This window comes from Strigops habroptila, chromosome 5, assembly GCF_004027225.2.
Source record: "Strigops habroptila isolate Jane chromosome 5, bStrHab1.2.pri, whole genome shotgun sequence".
Classification (NCBI taxonomy): domain Eukaryota; kingdom Metazoa; phylum Chordata; class Aves; order Psittaciformes; family Psittacidae; genus Strigops; species Strigops habroptila.
Genome location: NC_044281.2, coordinates 51,695,145 through 51,716,954, shown reverse-complemented (window position 1 = coordinate 51,716,954; position 21,810 = coordinate 51,695,145). Strand labels below are relative to the sequence as shown.

The following is a 21,810-nucleotide window of genomic DNA, read 5'->3' as shown; positions in this document are numbered from 1 at the left end:
ATCAATATAGTGGTGGTGATCACATCAATACATCAATTCATGTCCTTGAAACATCAGTCTTCAGGATCTTTCAATTCAACTTCTTCAAGCCACTTATCCAGCTGCATTTTTCTTTCTTACACTGATTTGAGGAAACTGGTTGGTAAAAGGATTCTGAAACCACACAAAGCAGTATTATTTCTCTTTCTCTGGTTTAATCAGAACGGGCAAAGGTCCAACACAAACCCTTGGCTCAATTTCCTACAAGTGAAATACTGGACAAAAAAATAAAAAAAAAATAAAGCAAGATCGCGGCACATATTTATGACAACAAGTTCATCAACAGCCACCATTTTGCATTTGCATCATTATTAATCTGATATGCCAGATCTGATTCTTGTAAGTCCTCCTCAAGAGCGGATACACCATAAAAAAAGCACACATTGTAAATCACAGAGAACGATGACAGTTTTCATCAGCGGTGAAAGAGAAGAGGGAAAGGCAGATTCTGCGTGCCACTCTTACTTGTTGCACAATTCGGATTTTTGTGACCTGTATCACATTAGAAAAGCAAGGTCTGAACAATTTCATCCCTTTCAAACAGTGTGGGCCAAATTTGCAACCAGCATGAAATGCTGCATATCCACTGAAATAGATGGAGCTACGCCAGTTCAGCTGAGAACTTGGCTTTGCATGTCAGTTCATTCAGCAATGATTGCACTTGATGTGCAGCACAGAACAAGCATTTGTTTTTAAAAAGAAAACAGTGGAGTCTTTGAGTGCTAACCCAGCCTATACATAGTCCCAGTTCCAAGAACGGGATTAACTCTCCTTAGCTCAGGCTCCTATGCATTTGTGCAAAGGAAGAGTAAGGAGGAGGAAAAAATCACATTCTTCCCTCTTCGGCACACTGATGGCATGTCTCACCACTTGAGACAAGAAACGATGGTCATTGTGGAGGGGGTAACTCTGCTTTTTGTTAGGCTCTGAAATTGACACATGCACTTAAGTGTCCTTACAGGGACTTACACCCCTGCCTGAACACCATGAAGTCACTTCCCCCACCTTTACCTCACCATTACCAACCACAGTGGCCAGGGCCAGAGCATCATTTTGTCACAAAGTTCAAAAGAACTGTGTCAATCTCAGCAAGAACTTGCTAGTGCCATTTTCCCATGAATTGTCTGGTGGCACAGCCAGGCTTACCCTGGGCATCCCTAGTCACTGAGAAAACATCTGGCACAGCTGGGTTAGAGGAAAACAGATGAGTCAAAACACACTCTGCTGATCCTGGCCAAGAAAGCGATGCCTTTGGAGAACAGGGAAGAAGATCAGACCAAGTCAATACAAACTCACTGCATCTGTACAGCTCCCTTTCCCCTCTTGTTTTGAAACCCAGGATGAAATCAGAAGGATCGCGTATTGTCCTTTCCTTTCTTGCAACATCATGCAAAATGTTGGAGCTTCTCCTTGCATAATTTCTATCCTGTGAGTCAAGCTGCAACCCTATTCCTCACAGCTTTCTTTAGTTTACACATTTTCCCTGAGTAATAGAATGAAAAAATCTTGCTTTGAGGTTTGATTACCAAAAAGTATTAAATATCTGAAGTATTGGTTTATCTCACATAACACAAGGCATACAATGAACTAATCAGGAGATAGAAATAGCAGAATTATACTGTGAATTCAGACAGTAACATATTTATAAATACAGATTTTCTTTCAACAAGCATTTTGCCATATTTGCTTGAAAGGGAGAATTTCAGGATTTCTATCAACATAAAGCAGACCTTATGGCTATGCCTTTGGACTTTGCAAATACTCTGCAACATGCGCACATATCTCTGCCTAACTACAGTACACTCCCCGCACTGAGGTTTTTAAGTGCAAAAGTCAAGGCAGAACTGCTGCCAGTACAGGAAGTGAATCCTATGAGCTTCAATTTGGGGATGTTGCAGGTTGTGCGTCTGATGCTGATGTACATGGAGCACTGGGCACCACTGACCTTTCAACTGGCTTGGCCTGGGAAAACTTAGTAGCAACCCTTCCCCTTCATATTTTTTCTTATTTGCATACATTGTTTCCTATCTGATATAGTGCTAAGGAGGCTAAAAACAAACCAAGCGTGAAAGTGTAACAGGAGCTGCTAAACTTCTGCACTCAGAAACAAAGAGCAAGAAAGGAAAAGCTCAAGAAAATGCAAAGCTACATTTCAACCTGGATTTCGGTTCCAATCAGATAAAGAAATGACCCCTACCTCTTCCCCTGGCACAGCTTTTAAGCATTCAAAGCACAGACTCCCAGTATGTTGCCTGAAAAGCCCAGGCATAAAGTTTATCCTTTAATTTGAGGCTTCGTCATTTGACTGGGGGAAGCAATCAGGACAAAGCTCTGGACCACGCTGCTCAAAACATGACAACAGACACACCAAAAATCTAAGCTGGCTGCACGAAGCAATTAAAGTAGTGTTTACTATTCCATGACAGTTAATATGTTGGACTGACCTTTCATTTACCGTTTAGTACTGAACATTAAGCTGCAAAATTACTCATGCTTTGCATTTACTACTGGCATCAAAACTAACCGCATTAGATAGCTATTCCCACAGTGAGACACACATTCCCTCTGCCCAGCTGTGCATGTACTTTTATAGGCCTTGTATCTGATATTTAACATCTCTTCCACAGGTTATATTCATCCGTTACCATTAGGAATTATTGGTAACACAGCTCCAAAATGTAAAAAGCATACGTAAAATGTCGGGGTGACACAGCTGGTAAAATTATGTGCCTTCCTTCCATGCTGGGAGAGATAAAAAGAGAAGGCTGGTGTATGCCCACAGGTCCCCATGGCAGCTCCCAGCCAGATGGCAAGTACAGAAGCTATGGCAGAAAAGTTTCTTTGTTTGCTCTCTTTCTAGCTGCTTACAGCAGCCAGGTTATGAAGGGAGGCAAGAAATGTGTGTCAGAAGAGCCTGGCAGCCCAGCAGTTGGAATATTCTCTCTGAAATGGGCACCTTTCCATTCGTCACCCTCAGGCTGAACTTGGGCAGGAAAGACCTGGAGTTTCCATTCCCTGGGGCAATGCTCTCACGGAGAGGCTATAGATGAAAGGGAGAGCTTAAGACTCCAGCAGAGCATCTTCACCAGCATGCTTTTGACTGATCTTAGTGCCATGACTAGTTAAAATTACAGTTATTTCTATCCTTGGCTGTGATTTGCCTGGCCAGACATTTGGCATGCCCAGGATGCTGCATTTTGACAGCAGAGCTAGGATTTTTGGGTCATGAGTTGCCAACACAAACACAGGTCTATTCCATTCACCCCATCCTCTTTCCAACTTTCACTCAGGGCTGTCCTGCTGTGGGCACTGCATCTCAAATACTGGAGGCTTTTTCATTACAAATTTCTAAACCTCTATTTGTTACAACTTTTTTGAAACAGAGTGATGGGCACTATGAATGGACAGTCTGTGAATACCAGAATAACATTCAGTTCTTATCCAGACCAGAACATTAAAAAATACAAATATATTAAGGGATTCCCTGCCATTTGTAGGGGTTTTTTTTCATATTCATAGTGGCTATTTATATCTAAATCTCTATTTTCTGTATTGTGGTGGAAGTTATCTGGCATATTCTCCCCCAGCTCAAATATTCTCATTGCAGATTCAAAAGGGCAAATTCTCAAACACTGCTTAGCATGCTAATTAAGATAGAATCACCACCGATTTCATCTTGCCTGCTTCTTTTTCAGTATTCCTAGACAGGTGTCTTGTGCAACCAATATGCTAGCTCAATGGCCAAAATTATTAGGAGATTGCTGATAGAAGGCAACTCAGTGTATTTTTAAAAGCAGTATTACCTCCTGAAGAAAGAAACAGCCTAGCAAACAAGGTTGTAACTGTATTTAATGCACATTTTGCTTTTAACAGCAATTTGCCAGTTCAAACAGCATAGACCTTACAATGCTTAATTAGTGAAGACATTATAGTGCTTATAAAGTTGTATCTAAAATATACCTTATTCATTCTCTATTTAACAACATTTTAAAGACAGTCCAATGTTATAATTACATGCTATACAGTAGCAGCATGTTCAGCCCACTACAGTTAAGGCGGTGCCAGCATTCTCATCATGAACCTTTTTCAGGGTTTGAACACATCAGCCATAAAATTACAATGCGGTTTCAAAAAATATGACATTGAAGAAGTGAATCCTGTATTGACTTCAGTCAAATGAGAGTAAAAATAGTAAAATGCATCTAATAAAGGACTCAACCCAAATTTATTTTGGATGATTGCTGCCTTTGCACAACATGCTCAAAATTTCTAAAATGAAATTTAAAAGAAGTCAGCAGACAGCACACTCTAATCAAGTTTCAATGAATCCGAATACAAAGTGTTGTAAAGTGGGTGCCACAGATGCACAATAAACACTTCTGACATACTGCACATTTTAACATACACAACGCTTCTTCTGTGTAAATATTTAGAGTGGCAGGTAAAAGCAGTTCTACCACCAAGTGAATAATAAAACCTACTCAACTCCACTTGCATACATTTATTGGTTGTCATGAAACTAAATTGTCTACCAAGTCAGCACACTGGCTAACGAGGTAACATATTATTCCCTACAGTTAGGATATGAAACATCTGAATTTTTATGCCATTCATGCTGTGATAATTCAAGAGGCATCATGCGGCCCACCAAGCTGAAGCCATTTGTTTAAGTAAAAACAGAGAAGGCAAAATACTGTATGGAAAGGGACCCAACAGCTTCTTCAGTGAAATGCCAGAGCCTGCCTAAAGAAATTTACCCTTACTTCATGCCCTAACAGTTTCTTGGTTTTATTAATAAAATACTTCTTTCTGGAGTATGGTTTTATTAAAAGAATATCTCTTGTCAGGGATCTACTTAAACATGTTTACCTCTGCTTTAAGCAAAGTGCATCTGTAAATGCTTTCCTGAAACACTACCCTACAAAAGTGTGCTTCAGGAGTTGAACTGTCATGGAACTGTGACAAGCTGATGAAACTTTGGGGAGCTGCAGAACAAATTTCTTTATACATCAATTGCTTATTTATTAATTTTATGCTTCCCCATTCAAGAAATCTTCCTTCTGTGACCACCTCTTTCATAACAATGCTTTTGGAAGCACTCTACTGCATACTTTTCAGACTTAGAGATGAGCATATAAGACCGAAAAAGAGTTTCCTATTTCAAGCTTTCATGTACAATGCATACACACATTTATTAATAAAAACTTGTCTATTAAAACAACATCTGGTTGTTCTTTGGACCAACTCCAGCCTCCACAGGTGACTGTAATATGTCTTATAAACCTTTCATGGAAGATTTAAAAAAATAGTACTTCAACACGAACAATTAAAATGAATATATTAAACATCATCGACACAGATACAGAAGGGTGAAAACAAAGCAGGGATATCCCATCCCAAATTCACTGCTGGCACAGGTTAGCAGTGTCCTCTTCAAGTCTGCCTTCTGCCTTCTTGCACAAGTTCTTTTATCTCATGGTCTTAAAAGGATGCTGCAAAGCCAAGAGGAATTCCACGTATGCCCCCAAATATGGGTCACACGCTAAAATGCTGCTTCTTAAGAAGGGAACGGATTAGCATGCAGCCTATTTCAGCTCCGTGTCCTATGAGACTTTCCACACACGGGCACCTGTAAAAGTGGGGTAACAGTATTTCTCTACCTCATAAATACCTCTACTGCTATAAGAACAAATGCATTCATGGTTGCCTGGACCAAAGTCACAGCAATAAGGGCTACATAAGTACCTAAAATACAGCTTTGTCTCCTTCTGCTGATCCCTGCCAATAGAGCAGGTAGTAGACAAGAACTATCAAGAGTAACATTGCTAATGGAGGGTTTTATGACACCATATTGTAGTGGCTGCTTTAGTCCAGCAGAACTAAGTTTTGCAATAAAAACTCCCTTAGTTGTTTTTTTTTTTTTTTCCTTATAAGAGCTCAACACAAGTCAACTTAAGGGATTGTAAAAGAATGACCTGAACTGTGCTCTGTTACTCAATCATTTTAGAACCTGTCCACACCTGATGATGGCCCACATAAATTCATATACAAACATGTATACTGGTTGTACCAGGGGAAAAAATAGCAAATTATTTCCAGTCTTAGTTTCCATTTCTGTATTCTGTGATCCCGGACACATACCACGAAGGAAATGCTACAGCAATAACCCATACAATCCATATTAAGATTTCTCACCTGTAATGTGAGCAAGAACGATACAGTGTGTTAATAGGCAAAAATCAGTTACTTATTGCATCAAAGCTCACCTGTAATCCATGAATTTCATAAAGATATTATGGGCTATCATCATGTGAAGAGATGATCTTTATTTCTAAATTTGAATCCTTTGACTTTTACCGAGCTATTAAGAACAAATTCCTCAAAACTTTCAAGATAAAGTGAAGCAAGAAGTTTCAGCTACAGAAATGTAGTGCAAAGGTTCAGTTTGGCACTGTAACATTATGGACAGACAAGATTTTATGGTAAACTGTCTGGATTTAGAAAAAAGAATCCTATAATTGAACCAATGTTGTCAAAAGTATTGCATACTATTGTAACTTCACAGTAATCAAAATCAGACATCAAGGTTTCTATAGAAGCAGCAATCACAGATTGCAGTAAAGTATACCACTCAAGGGAAAAAAAATTGCATTTTGGCAATTTCATAGTCAAGTGTTCCTTATGCTCCTCCAACAGTCATTTGTCACATATTTTCCTGCTTAAAAGGTGCACATTGTTTCTCCTCAGTCCTCGTGAGACTTCTCTGCAATGACTTTACATTCATACTGCAAAACAGAAATTGACAAAATTAGTCATATTAATTTACATTAAATATTAAATTACATGAAAAAGACTGCTACAAGCCGGATTTTTCTACAAAATGTATGATAAAATAGCTTAGCTTACATTTCACCTAGGTGAGTTTGGTCTCCCTAAGTTCTGTGCACACACTGTTGGCTGCAATTTCTGCCTCTCTGAGCAGCAGAAAAAGCAGTTCAGAATTACAGGATGGCTTGACTTCTCCCTAAACACAGGAGCTCTTCTTTAGCTCCTGGTTCCGAACAGACTAGAAGAATGCAACTGAGAGTGTACAGAGCAAAGTCATGGGCTGTGCTCTGAATAACCCTATGAATGATACACTAACTGGCTCAAAAGCAATGATTACCAATTTCTTTCTTACTTCACATCCATAAGTCAAATAGCTGGTTGGTATATATGAAGGAAGGAATGTGTATTGGGTTTTGTGGCAAGGTTTTGGTAGTGGGGGGCTACAGAGGTGGGTTCTGTGAGAAGCTGCTAGAAGCTTCCTCCACGTCCAATGGAGCAATGCCACCAGCTCCAAGACAGACCTGCCCCTAGCCAAGGCTGAGCTCATCAGCAACAGTGGTAGTACCTCTGGGGTTACATACTTAAGAAGGATTAAAAACTGAGCAAAGGCAATTGCAGACAGAGAGAAGAATGAGAATATGTAACAGCAACAGCTCTGCAGACACCAAGGTCAGCGCAGAAGGAGGGGAGGAGGTGCTCCAGGTGCCAGAGCAGAGATTCCTCTGCAGCTCAAAGCGCACACCATGGTGAGGCAGGCTGTCCCCCTCCAGCCCATGGAGGTCCATGGCGGAGCAGATATCCACCTACAGCCCATGGAGGACCCTACACCAGAGCAGGGGAATGCCCAAAGGAGGCTGTGATTCCACGTGAAGCCTGTGCTGGAGCAGGCTTCGGGGGGGGCGGTGTTTTTAAGATTTGGTTTTACTTCTCATTATTCTACTGTGATTTGATTGGTAATAAATGAAATTAATTTCCCCAAGCTGAGCCTGCTTTGCTCGTGACAGTAACTGGTGAGCAATCTCTCCCTGCCCTTAATTTTGACCTATGAGCCTTTTGTTTTATCTTCTCTCCCCTGTCCAGTTGAGAAGGGGGAGCAATAGAGCATCCAGCCAGAGTCAACCCAGCACAGAATGACATGTAGACTAAAACTTACTAGAAGGTAATCAATCCCCCCTCCAAACTTACCATTGCCAGCTGCCTGCCAATATTGCCCATAGTTATTCCACCAGCAAAAAATATACATGGCAACCAGGAACGAACATAGAGGAAATCTGGAGACGTGTATCTGGAAAATAACACTCTGAGCTCAACATTGTGTAACACATAGAATGTTCAAAACACATGAGACAAATTCACAATTTTAAGTATTAGGACATTTCAGCTCTAAAAGAAACGTATTACAGACATTAAATTACTTGCAGTAAATAACAAAGGAGGCTTCTTATTGATTATAATGCCATTTTTTCTACTAAGAAAAGCATGTTACATTGTCGGTAAGGTAGCAATTTTATTGAAATAAGCAACTTCCAACCAAGTGTCTTATTTAGAAACACACCAAAGCTTTCATAAACAGTCCAATTTATGCTATGCTCAAAATTAAGTGCTGGCAGCTTTGGAAATCATGTCAAATTCTACCCTTTTAGTTATTCTAATTTTATGTTATAACTTCAGGAAATAATCATTTAACCTTAAAGGAGTAAATACTTACTGATAAACTCCATTGTAGACCAGAAGTTGTGACACCAATGTGGCCAGGAAAGCAATTCCTACTCCAAGACCAAAGCCACTTCGTGATCTATCAAACGTCCACCACAGTCCAATTGACAGGGCTGCTAGTGTGAGAGACAACTGGATATTGTTGGCAAAATCCACTTTCTGTGTTGATCGTTAAGGATAAGCTTAGAAATATCATATACAATTGTAAAGCAGTTTTGTCCATTCTGTTCATCATATTTTGGCTAAAATACCATTTAAAAAAATACAGCCTTAGCTGTATCGGCCATCACACAGCTACGAAGTACAAGGAAATAAGCCTTGTAAGTGTTGCCAATATATCAGGAAACTAAAGACTCGTGACAATTCTTCACATTTTTAGGGTCTTAGCCCTGTACAAGAGAGAAGAGACTACTCACCTACCAGACAACACAGACATTTTATAGAGACATACAATGTGCATGTTACTGTTCAGAGTAAGGACATCTCATCCTTATCTGGTCCTTTATTACACTAAGCATGAAATCTTAAATCTAGCATTAGACTCCTCCAAATGACAGGGATTTACTGAAAAAAGGTATTTATTACTCCTACTTAATTGCAATTTTGTTTAATTTACATGGTAGTTTACATTCAGCTAAACATTAAAAACACTGATGTTTTCTATAAAACAAAATGTACGTGTACATGTAAATTAACATTGAAAATCAGTTTTGTCAACCCTGTGATAAAAGTGTGAAGTCACACCAGGTATCTCTGTGGTGTTTCATATTCTTCAAAGTATTTTTGAAATACTAACTCATCCTCACTTCTCCTGTCAATAACAGATTATTAAATAGTATGCTGTCAAGTTTCATAAGCCTGAAAACAAATTTATGGGATGACAACATAAAAACACTGCCCTATTTTCTCACAAAGACGTGGAGAGAGACCTAGAGGAAATGAGAAACAAGTTCTACTAACTGAAATAATAACTGCGGGATAAAAATCAATAGCATCAGGAAAAATGTCAAACAAAACCAAAAACCACACCAAATACAGCAATGTGCAGAACTGGTAATATGCTGAAAAGAAAGCAGTCTGGACAGCTGTAAAGGAGGAAATACAGACTGTACATTAATGATGTCCTGGAATATGTGTAACAACTGTTAGAAAACTGCAAGAAGGTTTGCTGTAAATAATCTGACCCATGCAGAGAGATGGTGTCAATTCTCCTTTATTTGTTAAAAACGGTGAAGTTGCATGTGCTTACACAACATGTACAGTCCAGGTCACTGAGACCACAGGACCAGATTAATGCGTCTTTGGCAAGGAGAGCAAGGTTAGTGAGGGACAGTGGGAATGACTCTGAACCGTGGCAGCTTCAGCTCATCCAACCAAACTGGACAGGATGGCTGGTGGGAACAAAAGCAAACAACAAAACCCATTGAGGGCCAAGTCACCTCTGTAAGAATTCAGCCAGCTCTCACATCTTTCACTTGCCCTCTTTTCCTGGAAATGAGGAAATTCAGTAGCATGCAATAAGAACTTCTTAGCATGACTTCTGCAAACTGTGTTGGAGCTGACACTTAAGGACATTATTGTTCCAGAGATGATCAACTTTCCTTCTAATTAGTTTACAAGAACCCAATTTTCTCAGATAGATCCTGGTGCTACCTGACAGAGGAGGTACTAGGCATGACTATACAAAACCACTAAGACTCACACACGTAAGGTGTGCCAGCCCACATGAAAAGCACCCCATCACTCAGCATGCCCCTAGCTGCTTCAGAGGGAAGGGATGCCAGTTTTGAGCACATTTTTGCAAGATGTATCTGAATATCTACACAATTAGGAGGAGCATAATGTGCTGCAACATGCTGACTGACTTCTAATTGCTCTTCCTGAATGACCACAGGAATGGTAACTACTCTCCCAGCATCATGGCATAATTTACAGAATGGGGTAACAAAGCCTAGTTGCTTTGTGTAGTCCTGAGTATTACCTGATCCTGAGTTTTCCCCATGCTTTCAAAGTGCATATGCTTCATTGATGACCTCAAGACTGGGCTTCGACCTCTTACTTTGGTGTTAAAGAGACATCAACCCTTGGAATCTCTTACAGCACTTTTCTGTAACACCTACCACATAAAGATTTCATAGAAGCACAGAATCGTTTGGATTGGAAAGGACCTTAAAGATAACCTAGTTCCAACCCCCTTGACTATAAGGAAGACAAAGCCCAATATTGAGACATTTCTAATGAAAAGATTTTTCAGAATGAAAAAACATGAGACTTACCACCTCCAACAGTGCTATGACAGTTTAACACTAACACATATTCTGCATTTCCCTTGCAGAAATGCTGCACATTATATCTTTAACAAAATTCACCATGACTGACTATGTGAGCTTTGTTTTAGTGGAAACCCATCTGTTATCACAAATTAGAATATAGGATACAGCGCTGGCATGATTTATTCCCACAAAGACTGCTACACATCGCATTACACTGGACCATTCTCTCTTAAATTTATGTGGCTCTCCCAGATGTCTGTCCATGCATGGGTACAATAACCCAATCACAGCTGTGGAGACAGGAAAGAAAAAAGGCACAGAAGTTAAAGCACTGGCAATATTTAACTAAAATAATCTTTATTTAGACTCTGACAAATATTGTCACTACCACAACAGATCTTTTAAGGATACACAATACAAAACATACATTGTAAAAGAAGGAAATTCAAACAATTTAATTATTTGAAAAAGATCTGTAAAACTTCAGCAGCATCTTTAACCACTGCAGCAGGACCTGGCAAAAGGAGCAAAACAGAGACAATTTGAACTAGGGGTGGAGGATGAAAGAACTCTGCACCCTATCAAAATCTGCTGACTCACACTGTAGTTCAAAAAGAGCAGCAATAGCTTGAAGGCTGGCACTTTTGAAAATACCACATAACAAACATATAGTGGTTAGGGTTGGAAGATACCTCAAAGATCATCTAGTTCCAACTAGATGGAACTGCCATGGGGAGGAACACCTTCCACTAGGCCAGGTTGCTCAAAGCCCCGTCCAACCTGGCCTTGAACACTGCCAGGGATGGGGCAGCCACAGCTTCTTCGAGCAACCTGCTGCAGTGCCTCACCACCCTCACAGTGAAGAGCTTGCTTCCTTGTATCTACCCTAAATCCACCCCCTTTCAGTTTAAAGCCATTCCCCCTTGTCCTACCTCTACATGCCCTTGTAAAATGTCACTCTCCAGATTTGTTGTAGGGCCCTTTAGGTACTGGAAGCTGCTCTAAGGTCTGTTCGGAGCCTTCTCTTCTCCAGGCTGAACAAACCCAGCTCTCTCAGCCTGCCTCCATAAGAGAGGTGCTCCAGCCCTCTTATCATCCTCGTGGTCCTTCTCTGGACTTCCTCCAACAGGTCTGTGCCCTTCTTATATTGGGGACCCCAGAGCTGAATGCAGGACTGCTCTCACAAGAGCAGCTTATATACAAGGATGTCGTGTGGGACAGTGCCAAACATTTTGCACAAGTCCAGGTAGATGACGTCAGTTGCTCTTCCCTTAACCACCCCCAACATAACCCTGTCGTATGTTTCCCCTTTTCCAGTCAGTGGGAACTTCACTAGATTGCCACGACTTCTCTAATATGGATAGTGGCTTAGCCACTTCATCCATCAGCTCCCTCAGGACCAGTGGATGCATCTCATCAGGTCCCATGGACTTGTGTACCTTCAGGGTCTTTAGATGGTCTCAAACCTCCTCTTCTCCTACAGTGCATGGTTCCTCATTCTCCCCGTCCCTGACTTTGCCTCCTGTGACTTGGGCAGTGTGGCTGCAGCACTTGCCAATGAAGACCGAGGCAAAAAGGTTATTGAGTACCTCAGCCTTCTCCATATCCCAGGTAACCAGGCCTCCTGTTTCATTCCAAAGAGGGCCCACATTTTCCCTAGTCTTCCTTTTACCCCCAGTGTACCTAGAGAAGCTTTTCTTGCTGCCCTTGACATCCCTGGTCAGACTTAATTTTATCAGGGCATTAGCCTTCCTAACCTGTTCCCTGGCTGCTCAGACAATTTCTCTGTGATCCTCCCAGGCAACCTGTCCTTGCTGCCTCCCTCCGTAGGCTTCCTTTTCTGCTGGAGTTTGCCCAGGAGCTCCTCGTTCACCTACACAGGCCTCCTGGTGTTCTTGCTTGACTTCCTTTTTGGCAGGATGCATTGCTCCTGAGCTTGGAGGAGGTGAACCCTGAATATTAACCAGCTTCCTTGGGCTTCTCTTCCCTCCAGGACTTTATCCCATGGTACTTTATCAAGCAACTCCTTGATGCCAAAGTCTGCTTTCCTGAAGTCCAGGAAAGGGTAGTGAGCTTGCTGTGTGCCCTCCTTGCTGACCTAAGGATCTTGAACTCTACAATGTCACGGTCACTGCAGCCAAGCCTGCTCTTGAGCTTCACACAGAATTCACATTCCCTACCTGCCCTTCCCTGTTGGTGAGAACAAGATCCAACATAACACATCTCCTCCTTGGCTCCTCTGTCACTTGGAGAAGGAAGTTATCAACACGTTCCAGGAAGCTCCTGGATTGCTTACACCCTGCTGTGTTGTCCCTCAAACAGACATCGGGAGTTGAAGTCCCCCATGCGGACAGGGCTTGTGAATGTGAGCCTGCTCCTATCTGTCTAGAGGGCCCCATCCATTTAAATAACTGCAAAACAAATACACCACAATAAGGGCAGATTGTGGATTTTAACATTAATATTACTATTTTGTCTCTTCTTCTGTTGTTGTTACAAGCAGGTTTTGTTTGGATAATGTTTTTCTGTTCTTCAGTGCTACTATAAAGGCTCACACAGAAGAGAGAAAGCCAAGAGCCTACAGTAGCTGTTGAATACAGAAAGCAAACAGGACTTTCAACCCCAGGGAACTGCTATGCTCTTTGAGCATTTCTTCATAAATGTGTTCTCTATTGCAACTGCAGCTAAAAAGACCGTTACCAACACCACTAAGAAATAACACTGATACTTTATGTTAAACTGGTGCTGCAGGAGTGGGACAAAGCCTGAGTTATTGATATGGACACTCCAGTGCCCTCAGCCTGGCATCCTTGGAGGTACATTATGGCAAATGCTCTTTATTCTGCTAGAGAGGAAACTAATCTCCAGGATTTGAGAAATAAATCACCAGTAAAGCTGGAGAGGAAAAAAACTCCCTGAGCAATTTTCTTGCCAAAGGTATGGCGCCAATTGATGACTAATAACAGTGACGGATGAAAGGACTTCCCTAAAAGTAGTCTTGATCACCACTGATTATAAATATGCAAAATACCTTTATTCTGTTCATAATAACAAACTATATGTTCATGTCAATTCCAGGAAGGCTGTGCAGGTATGAATATTAAGAAAACATAAGAAAAAGAGGTTCCCTCTATGTACACTAGCAGAAAAGATAAGGAAAGAAAACAGAGAAGAAAAGACTGATAATGAAAAAGAATGAACTTGAACACCTCAATGGGATCACTCCTGCTGGGAAAAGCCAGTTAAGGCAGTAATATCTATAAATCAGGTGGCTTAAAAATCAAGTAGTGCAAATGCCTACACAGGTGACTGACTATAAGCCATATCTACTCTTTCTACCAAAACCACCAACCCATTAGAACCAGGAAGGCCCACAAGTTTCTTCTGAGATGATGGCAAGATCTAGCCTTCAGGCTTACCCCATACCACAGCTGCAGACAGTGTTCTCAGACGACCTAAAAGAGCATAAGGTGTAGTCTGCTGCAAACAGCTGACAGTGCAAACATTACAGTGCACTTTGTAAGCCTTACATGTTGCTGCTGCAAGTTAGGATTCTGTCATTTCAACTCCCGTTACTCTATACATAGAAGATCAAACCTTTACCAGACATGTTTGTCAAGGCGATCAGTTTAAAGCATAAAAGAAAAATGCAGCAAATGCAGGGTACAGACCAAAACCTAACCAACAATCTCAGCAAGACAACCAAAAGAGGACAAAAGACAACTGGTAGATAAAGCAGGTATGTAACTTCCACCATAATATGCCAAATGCATTTCCACAGGAGAACAAAACTGACATATTCAGAGAGATATTTGGAGAGTTTCCTTTCAAGTCAAGCTCCTCTGATATCTGGGGTGTAGCGTCTCAACAACGTATCAAAAGGAAAGCAGTTGGATGACTAGGAAAAAAATAGGCTTAAGTAGTATCACTAGCAAAACAGTGATGCCGCTCAAAGCTAATTTATTGACTTGCACTGACCCAGAAACCTTAGCTGCTTAATCTTACTGAAACTGACCTCTAGAAAGATACCACCTTCAATGTAAAGGTTTGCTAAAGCAGAGTCCTCCAGTACTGGCTCCTAAGAATATTCCCTTAGTAAAGCGTAAAACTGATCCCATGGGATCAGTGATCTTCAGGACTAAGTAGAAATCCAAATTCCCTCAGGCTTATAACATGGAATACTTAATACTCGGAAGATGAAAGAAGAAAAAGAGGTATTTCTTACTACCTACTGTAGTCATCTCATTTAAACTAGCTAAACACACAAAAGCCTCAACTCCCCACATGGCCATGGGAGAAATGGAGCACATTCACATCACCTGACTTGATACATGAATCTAACTGAGGTGCTCTGTTCTGCAACGTGCCTCTACAACCAAAAACTGTGCACCTGGCCTCAACTCCCCGAGACACAGTCAGGTCTCCCAGCTTTATGAAGCTAAAGGTACACCTCGAACTGGAATGAGCAACAAATGGAAAGCTGCACCACAAAATGGAGTACTAGTCAAGGTGGTTTGCTGTACTCAAAATAGGGTAGTGTGCTGCGCAAACCAAGACACCCAGGTTATTTTCAAGTGCTGCATGTAGAGCACTGTAATTCAGTCTCAAGGCTACAAGTGGCACCACCTTCTAAAGTCCGTTAAACTTGTACTGTAACCCAGCAGAAAAACCAAAGGTTATGCTCTGTTAATAACATTACAGTAAAATAAGTTGGCAGAACAACAATTTCTGGACACATGCATGCATATTTGTATATACATGGGGAGATGAGAAGGATAGTAATAGCTTGAAAAGGGCAGCAATGCTGGAACAGAAAATTTTATCTTCCACACCTTTCACACAGTTTTTTCTAACTATATAACTACCTCTCCACCCATTCATCTCCACGCCAGGCATACATAGACAGCTGAACTTACCTGACGCTGTGCCACAGCAAGGTGGTACCCACCAAGCTGAGGAGAAGATGCTTGTGATCACATCAGGAGGGAAGAGAGTAACGTTTCTCTGGATCTGAAGCAAGTTTAATACTAATGCAAGAAATACGCCAATAAAAAACAGCACTATACCACGAATTACCAAATTCATGCCACAACTGGTTACAGATGAAATGTATGGGCCACACTTTTTTGGTAAGGTTGGCATTGCACCATTTTCTGCCATGACTTCTTATGTTCTCAGAGACATTCAACAGGCTGATTGAGGAGGGTTCACTTGCAATCAGTATTTTGACTCTCCTCAGTTAGGAGATACCCAAACCCTGAAAAAAAATAAAAAAAAGGTGAAAATGCAGATATAAGAAACACTAAATATATTTCTCTTGAATAAATTGGAGATTTGGTTAAAAAAATTGCTATTATATTTTCCTGAATTGTCTCAGGAGGCAATTAGTAATTTTGAGAGAAGAACCAACCACACTCCAAAACTGCCTTACAAAGAAAAGAGGTTTTACAAATAGCTTTGTGTACTAGGAGACAGATAAGGAGGAAACATGTGGGATGGGACAGTTAGGAATGTGAAACTGCAGAGAAGAGGTGAAGAAATTAAACCGGTATAAGATGGAGGAAATTCCAGCTTTTCAATAACAATAGTTTTTCTCCCCTCCTCTAAGGAACAACTGGAAATTATGTAATTCAGAAGCAAGTAAACACAGCCCTTAGTTTCAAGTCAGCCACAGAGGTTCACTGATCTCTCTTCCTGAAGAGATGACAGAAAATATTTCTCAACTAGAAAGTGAAATCTGAGAAATATTTTTCAGGATGAAGTCAGAATTTCAGCAAGCCCGCAGCACACCCATTTTCATAACCCCAGATAAGAGCAAACAACTCAGCCAGCCAGGGAAGTCATCTCAATACAGAAAAATATTTACCGAAGTAAAACACTTTGGTGAAAACTGCCATACATTATTATAAACCATAATTGTAATCAGGCACAAAAGAACCTGAGAGCAAAGGGAAAAGGAGCTCCCTCCACCTATGCACTAGGTAGCATCCTACATGAGTAACTCTGCCGGCACCACAGGAATGGCAGAGTTCCCATCCCAATCACTCCTTTGTAAGAAAACCTGTCCATCAAGAGTCTTGTTATACATGGATTCAGTGCCACACTCATGTATAACAACGGTTCTGATCGACAGCTTAGCCACCTGCAACTTCAGAAAAAAAGCCCTGACATTGTTTTTAAATTTGAAACTGCCAACTGGTGGCAGCTTTTGTTAACTCTTATTTATGGCCACACAAGCACAAGGGGAGCCAAAACAGCGCATCCATCCCCCTTCCTCCCTGGCTTCAGCAGGTCCCAATGAAGCCCTGCGAAGATGCAACAGCAGCGCAGAGGATGCAGCATTCACTTCTGCTGATTGAAAACCAAAAGGGAAGTTAAATACGTCCAGGCTAGTTAAGATACTACAGGTAACTGCACAGAAGATGCTGTTCATCAGTCAGAAAAAGTTCCAAGAGGCAAAACAAGAAAAAAAGTTCTCATTACACATAACTTTCCACTAGCAGTTCGGGGGCAGCAGAGTCCTCCTAAGAATACAGGATCTCTTCTACACAGCCAATTCTCTGTGTTATTTGTAATCATGAACACGTCTTGTGAGGAACGAGGGCAACCACAGTGTCTGGCTTCTTAGTCAGCTTCCTGACTCACACCAAACAGATGTCTGCATCAAGGCTGGCGCTGGCACTGCACCACACTTCCCTCAAGCAAAAAGGTGGTGTTGCAGATTTGCCTTTTATTTTTTCCCTCCTCCGGATGGCATGGCAGCAGAGCTTGGATAATACATTTAGCCTCCAGGAAAGAAAGCACAGAGTCACTAATACTGCAGCTGAGAGACTCCCCTGTCCCTGGGGACTTTTTCCCCACCAGGTGATCACAGGAATTCCCAGAATTTACAGGAGCTTTTTCAACAGGGGACATTGGAAACTGTATGTCCCAATTACAAAATCTATACAATACCATACTTAATGAGGGTTCTTAAATGTTACTGTTACATCCCTTCTTAGCTTTATCTCACCTATGGAAACAACCTAAACTCTTGACCCCACTTCCTTCACCATCCCAACAGCTCTTAGCACTTCCTGAAGTCTGCACATCCCCCTTTTTTTTTTTTTGTTAATGCATGACCGGAGTATACAATCCCAGGTTTGGCCCCCTCAGACTCGTACAATAAAGTTCACACTTTTGTGTCTCTCGTTAAATGAGCTTTTCTGTTGTGGACCAAGGACAATTTATGTTTCCACTGTCATAAAGTGGTTGCTCACATCCCGTGATCCATTACTACATTCAAATCTCTCTTCTTCTCTATTACCAAACTCATTGTTCCTTGGTACCAGCCACAAACCTCATAGGCCGAATTTCAGCCCATAGGTATTATTTATTCTGACACTCAACATCACTCCATTTTCCCTGTAGGATATCTCAGTCCTCTCTGGCCCTGCAAACAGTTCCCAGCTTTGGGTCATCAGCAAACATCATTCCTGCATCCTGTTTTGTGCACCAAGGTCATCAATTACAACATCGAGTGATACCAGCCCAAATCCCTGTCTCTGATGAAATCTATTAATAATTTCCACACAGCCATTATTTCCCCATTTTACAGTATCTCTTGATCTCTCTAACAAGACTCTGCTTCTTGTAACACTTCACATACAATAATTGCCAACAAGTAATGCAAGGTCTCACATGTGCATGATGCAGTAGTTTCTGTCCTGTTTTTTCACCCTAGATATATTGTTCCTATTCGTTTTATCCCAATTTCCAAATTTTCTTCACTCATTCACTCTGAGACCTTCTGGCATACCACAGAGCAATGGGAGAACAGAGCAAGGTGACCAATACTCATGCAGATTCTTCACCGCCTCAGACAGCCAGGGTTCATGATGCCCAAGCACAACAAAGGAATTTACTACTGTCACCTTTCATGAAAACAGGAATTAACATCTCTAAAGAAGACATAAAATGGTTTGGGTTGGAATGGACCTTAGAGATCACCTAGTTCCACCCTCCCTGCCATGGACAGTGACATCTTCGACTGAACCAGGTTGCTCAAGGCTCTGTCCAACCTGGCCTTCAACATTTTCATGGATGGCACACCCCCATCTTCTCTGGGCAACCTGTTCCAGTGCCTCACCATCCTCACAGTAAAGACTCTTTCAGTTTAAAGCCATCACATCACCTCCTTCTTCTGGCCCTGGAGGTCAGCATGCCTGCAGACAATGGAGACGATCTCTCTCTCTTTAAGCTTGTATCTTACTGAGGGTTTCCACTCAAATGGGAATAGTTCACATATTGAATCAACACTACTTCTGAGCTTTCATCTCTTGGGAATGCATATTCAAAACTGTAACACCACACTGAAAGCTACAGGCTTGGCACTGTCACAAAGCCTCAGCTGCACTTCCCCTCCTCGGTGGCACACAGCTTCAATCCAAGCTTTTTAACATACCACGCGAGAGCATTATATACGATTCGCAAGGCAACCACACAATGTCTGGCATTGCACAAAAAGTTAACAACCAAATTATCACCCTAGACACTTTCAAAACACTTAGTCACTTAACTGTCTTCTAATTAAAAGATCCATCCTGCAAGCGCTCCCCAGCGTTCCCCATGCTCATGAAGAGCCTTCTGCTGTGTGGGATTCACAACTTCTGACACAATAGAGACACATTAGGAACAACAAACTGTAGTGGGGGACAAGAAAGAGAAGATTTATTTAAGCAACACCAGGCAGGAAATGGCAAAAATGGTGAAATTTCAAGAAACCATCTGCCTTCAGCGAGGAAAGGCCAAAATCAAAACATCCCCTCCTCTGGGCACCAGGAACTGCGGTTCTCCCGGCCGGCCTGCTCCGGATCCCCGGGTCTGAGAGGTCACACACGCCTGGCCACCAAGCCGTTCGCTTCAAGCCAGCGTTAGCACCTCCAGGCCAGGCCCGTAAAGCAACGCCGGAGAGAGGCCGCGGGCCCGGTCGCGCAGAGCCCAGCCCGCAGGCACCCGTCCCGGACCCGCCTGCCCGGGGATTTACCGCTGGCGGGGGGAAACGGCTTCCATCGTCCCCTCCTGCTGCGCCCGGGCACAACGGGCGGCAGCCGCGGCGACCCCTCCAGCACCAGCAGCCGGGGGGCCCGGCGCCACCCCCGCCCCGAGGCAGGGCTCCGGCGGCGGCACTGCCGGGGGCTCGGCCGCCCGCGGGGAGCAAGGGGCCGGGGGAAGCCGCTCCCGGCCTGGCTCATCCCCTGCACATCACACAGCCCTAGGCCCCCCGCGCCGGCCCACCCTCTCCCTCCGCGCGGGAGCCGCCGCAGCCCCGAGACTCACTCGGCCTCCGCCATCTTCTCCCTCCCCGCGCCAGTCCCCGCCCCGCGCAGCCTCCGCAGGGCCCCGCCGAGCAGCTGACGGGGCGGCCGCGGGGCGGCCGCGGGGCGGGGAGCCGGGGAGCCGGGACTGGCCCGGCCCGGCGGGTCCGTGTGCAGGCGGCTGCGTCCCCGGGGCCGGGCGAGGCCCCGTGAGCGCGCACCGAGAGCGCGGCCGGGCGAGTAGCGCCGGAAGGCGCTGGTGAGGATCACCGTGGCGAGGGGTAGGGGGAGAGGATCACAGCAACTTCCGTGGGCGCCTGTTCAGTCTGCGCAGCTCTGCATAAAAGAAAGGCATAGGGCGATAGGTTTTGTACAGGCCGATGCTTCCAGTTGGTCACGGTTTAGCTGTTTAGGGTTTTGCAATATCCCTGCTAGATGTTTTGATCACAAAAACGGATGAAAAGAGCATGACCAGCAGGTCTAGGAAGGTGATTGCCCACCTCCAGTCCACACCCCACCTGCAGTACTGTGTCAAGTTCTGAGATCCCCAACATAAGAAGGACATGGACCTGTTGGAGCGAGTCGAGTGGAGGTCCACGAGGATGATCAGAGGGTTGGAGCACCTCTCCTATGGAGACAGGCTGAGAGAGCTGGGCTTGTTCAGCCTGGAGAAGAGACGGCTCCAGGGAGACCTTAGAGCAGCTTCCAGTACCTAATGGAGTCTAAATGAAATCTGGAGAGGGACTTTTTACAGTGGCATGTAGAGGTAGGACGAGGGGGAATGGCTTTAAACTGAAATAGGCTAGGTTTAGATTAGGCATTAGAAAGAAGTTCTTCACTGTGTGGGAGGTGAGGCATTGGAACAGGTTGCCCAGAGAAGCTGTGGCTGCCCCATCCCTGGCAGTGTTCAAGGCCAGGTTGGACGGGGCTTTGAGCAACCTGGTCTAGTGGAAGGTGTCCCGGCTCATGGCAGGGGGTTGGAACTGGATGAGCTTTAAGGTCCCTTCCAACCCAAACCATTCTGTGATTCTGTGATTCTATGAAATACTTGTCTCCCACCTAAAGCTGCTAGCCCACCTCCAGCTCTCCTGAGCACTGATCTTGCGAGTACTTTTGCATGTACTTAGCTTTATCAACTGAGGCAAAAAAGACACAGCTCATTACTCCATAAACTACATTTTTTTCACCAGCCTGTGGCCTTTCAGGAAGACCATACAGTGTGAAGCAGAAAACCATTTGCTTTAACCTGCCCTAATGAGTAGTGAAGCAACACAATAAAAATATACCATTTATTGTATATTTGGTGGGATGTAAGAGAATAATGCTGTTATTTTCCTTTATATACCACATATATTAATTATAACATTATATTGTTATTCTTCTATTACTAAACTTTTTCCTTTTTTATTGCACTGATAATGAATACAACTTATTAAAAACATTTGCACACTGCACTTTCCCAGGCTTAGTATTTCATTGCAAAGACTTTGCTAGAGCTTTCCATATTACAAGGTCTGAAGTGATTCAGTGCAGATCCTATTACAGTTCCCAGGATAATGATTGGTTAGGGTAGAGTGTGTAACTGTATTTACTACAGTGGCATCTTCAAGGATAACTGTGGTTTCTTTGTGCTGGTATGTTGTGAACAGCAGTGTCAC

The 21,810-nt window shown here is 42.9% G+C and overlaps 1 protein-coding gene across 5 annotated transcripts; it reads right to left on the bottom strand.

Moving 5' to 3' along the window:
• Positions 1-3,870: 3,870 nt before the first annotated feature.
• Positions 3,871-20,487, bottom strand: INSIG2 (insulin induced gene 2). 5 transcript variants are annotated; one of them, XM_030487294.1, is made up of 7 exons: positions 20,175-20,216; positions 19,415-19,537; positions 15,773-16,113; positions 11,022-11,146; positions 8,576-8,742; positions 8,053-8,152; positions 3,871-6,824 (listed from the first exon to the last, which is right to left on the bottom strand). In XM_030487294.1, the coding sequence occupies exons 3-7, from the start codon at positions 16,014-16,016 to the stop codon at positions 6,783-6,785; spliced, it is 678 nt and encodes a 225-aa protein (XP_030343154.1). In that variant the 5' UTR covers positions 16,017-16,113; positions 19,415-19,537; positions 20,175-20,216; the 3' UTR covers positions 3,871-6,782. The 5 variants fall into 5 exon arrangements, with proteins under 5 accessions (XP_030343154.1, XP_030343153.1, XP_030343157.1 ...); XM_030487293.1 differs by lacking the exon at positions 19,415-19,537 and having other exon boundaries at positions 20,175-20,487; XM_030487297.1 differs by lacking the exon at positions 19,415-19,537 and having other exon boundaries at positions 15,933-16,113; positions 20,175-20,268.
• Between the last annotated feature and the right edge of the window lie 1,323 nt (positions 20,488-21,810).